At 33.1% G+C, this 3,204-nt stretch overlaps 1 protein-coding gene across 1 annotated transcript; it reads right to left on the reverse strand.

Moving 5' to 3' along the window:
* Positions 1–1,868: 1,868 nt before the first annotated feature.
* On the reverse strand, positions 1,869–2,615 carry LOC148766510 (uncharacterized). The gene has a single exon (XM_088827325.1). The coding sequence runs from the start codon at positions 2,613–2,615 to the stop codon at positions 1,869–1,871; it is 747 nt and encodes a 248-aa protein (XP_088683451.1).
* Positions 2,616–3,204: the final 589 nt, after the last annotated feature.

The raw sequence follows: 3,204 nt of genomic DNA on the forward strand, positions 1-3,204 counted from the left end.
TGTATTTATTTTGTGTTACTCGTACGTTATGATCACTCCGGTCAAATTTACCAACAATTTCCTTATATAAAATGTAAATTTACTACATCAAGACCTTGATATTTGGTGTATTACAGCTAGACTGCCTCTAATTTGAAAAAAATGCATATCTCCCTTGAATTTGGATAGTAGCTAAGCCCTAACTCATTTGATCATTCACTTTTTTTTTTGAAATTATATTTTTAACAATGTTTTCAAAACCGGAATGGACACAAAACCGAATAGGCGTTCGGGTCATGATTGGACCGGTTCAAGCGGGTTCGACCCGTATTTTTTATTAGTTTAATTATTTTATTAATTTTAATATTTTAAATTTATATTTTATATATATTTTTTATGTTTCACTCTCTCTTTATTTTTATTATTTACTTTTTATATATCATCTATTTTCTTTCGGTATTATCCCAACACCCTTTTTTCTTTTATATTTTTTTTCTTATTTTTCTCTTCTACCTTTTCTCTCCTCTTTGTTCACTCCACTTTTTCTTCTCCCATCACTTGCTCATTCATCTTCATCACTTTCTCTGTCTTTCTTCCTCAAAAATATTTCTACTTCCTCACTCTGTTTTCTTTTTATTTATTTTTCTTTTTTTCCATCTTCTTCTTTCCGTCGAACTCCGGCCACCCACCGCCTGATCTGTGCAATTTCGGCCACCCATAGCCTGCTTCACTGAACTTTGGCCACCCATTGCCTGTTCCAACTATATCCGGCCATCCTCGGTGAATTTCACCCAAATCCCGCCGACAATAGCCACCGACGAAGTGTTTTAGATGAAAACCGGGGTCATTGACCGGTTTCCAGTTTCCACCGGTCGAACCGGATTTTTGTGATTTGGCCCGGGTTCTTGATTTGGCCGGTTTTAGGCACCAGATCGGACCACTTTTGTTGCGGGTCGCGGTCGGACCGGTCTATTCCGGTCCGGTCCTAATAACATTGGTTTTTACCTCTCACCAAATGTTGAGCAAACTACATTGACCTCTCTTCGTCTAATTAAACGTATACACATCATATTTACTTGCTTTTTTTAAAGCAAAATTTAAAATATTTTTTATCATCCACGTATATTACTTAACTTTTTCTTTATTTTTATAATTTTTTTTTATTAATATTGACGTTTGTTACAGTATAAAATTTATAAAATTTACTTAAATAAACAATAAGACTAATTATTAAGTACTCCCTATGTCTCATATTACTTGTCTTTTTGGGCTTTTTTTTCCCCTAAATTATATGTCATTTTAGTATTCCAATAAAACATTAATTGCATTTTTATTGCCCATTGTCACTCTTAATTATTTAATACAAAAATACTTAATGACAAGAGTATTTTAGTATTTACTATGTTATTTTAGGTATAATCTACGCATATTTATTGAGTTTTTTAATATGCGTGCAACCACTCAAAAGTCAAAACGACATCTAATATAAGACAAATGGAGTATATAATAAGACTAAGTAAAATTAAAAATACATTAAACATGGAGCCCTCAATTAAAAAATTCAAAGTCATTTTTAATTTTTAATTTTTTTATTTTATTAATAATTATTTAAAGTGGGAGGGGTGGTTTTTTTTTTTTTTTTTTTTTTGTATTTTTCATACATAGATCAAACGGTGCTAAGGTCAAAGACCTTAAAACTAATGACGAGGGTCACATTGAGACAATTTTTCAACTACAGGGGACAAATTAATGCAATCGAGAAAATAAGGGGGTAAAGTGATATCGAGCCAAAGTATAAAGGAGAAAGTGGAATTTACCCTTACCATTATATTACTAAAAATAAGTAATATACATTATCATTTTTTTTTTTCGAAACTCAAATGCATAAATCAGGCAACAGTCGGCAAATCCGAAGGAATAACAGATCCTTCATTACAAACAAGAGAATTAGAAGACGCCAAAGCGTGAGCTAGCCTATTGCCAGTACGCTTAACAAATTGAAATTCTAAATGAGCGAAAAATTGAACCAAACCAGCAATACTATCAAGAATAGCACCATAACTAACCAGTGACCTGCTACAATTGCGGAGGTCACTAAAGATTTGAAGGCAATCTCCTTCCACAATAATCGAGTTCCATCCTTTATGCCGGGCTAAATCCACCGCAATCCTGGCCGCTTGCGCTTCTCCATCAACTGGTTGCGGTCTGCCCATTAACTGTCGGACTTGGCAGTATAGACACCTCCCTCTGGAGTCACGCGCCACCAGAGAAACCCGATAGAAATCTTGACCATGAGGGAAGGCTGCATCGACGTTGAGTTTGATCGTTCCCGGAGGAGGAGGGAGCCATGTTGCTCTATGCGTTTGTATTACCTGATGCGGACGGAGTAGATGGTTCACTTGAGAATAGGATTCGATGAACGCCGTACTCCAAGATAGAATGTCCGTTGAGATCGAGAAGGTGCCGTCATGTAAAAGTTGGTTCCGACGAAACCATGCACTCCAGGCGGTAATGGCAGCAAGAATTATGGTGTCGGAAGAAAGATGTTTTTTCCACATGAATATAAGCTGCCACATTGTAGCTTGAGTGTCGAGGTCAGGGAGGAGAAAAGGAGTGTTTGACCACACTTCCCGCATTCCGGAGCAATCTTGAAGTGCCACATTATCATTTATTTACTCATTATATTTTTATATTTTTTAAGTAAACTATATTGACCTTCCTTCGCTCTAATTATACGTATACACCTCATATACATTATCATTTATTTACTCATTATGTTTTTATTTTTTTTTTACATAATTGATGTCATGTAATCACGTATACTAATAAAACACATAAATAACCACAGTAAATAATATTTAATAATTAACCTCAATATTTATAATCAATCTTAGTCATTTACAACTATTTTTTCTTATTTCTAGACATATTTCTTATGTATGAGTATTTATTTTTAATTGAATTTTATTATTTTTAAAATATTCCTTAATATAACTTGGCATCTACAATGAAAAGTTCACCAATTTGAAAATCAAAAGTACATTAAGTTTCTAATATTCAGCTAAAACTTCTTTTTACATGAACGTATTCACTTATATATTTGTGATATGTCACTGAAAAACTCTATTACTTTTAAAAAATTAAGACAATAAACTTTGACTTCTCAAAGAAATTATCATATACTAAAAGATGATCATACTTTTAATAAAACATAATATAAATATT

The sequence above is a fragment of the Erythranthe guttata genome, chromosome 12, assembly GCF_056151865.1.
Source record: "Erythranthe guttata isolate IM_541 chromosome 12, IM_541, whole genome shotgun sequence".
In the NCBI taxonomy this organism is placed as follows: Eukaryota; Viridiplantae; Streptophyta; class Magnoliopsida; order Lamiales; family Phrymaceae; genus Erythranthe; species Erythranthe guttata.

Excerpts from the sequence above, each read along its gene's own strand:
- LOC148766510 (XM_088827325.1), bottom strand. The coding sequence starts at position 2,615 with ATGCGGGAAGTGTGGTCAAACACTCCTTTTCTCCTCCCTGACCTCGAC.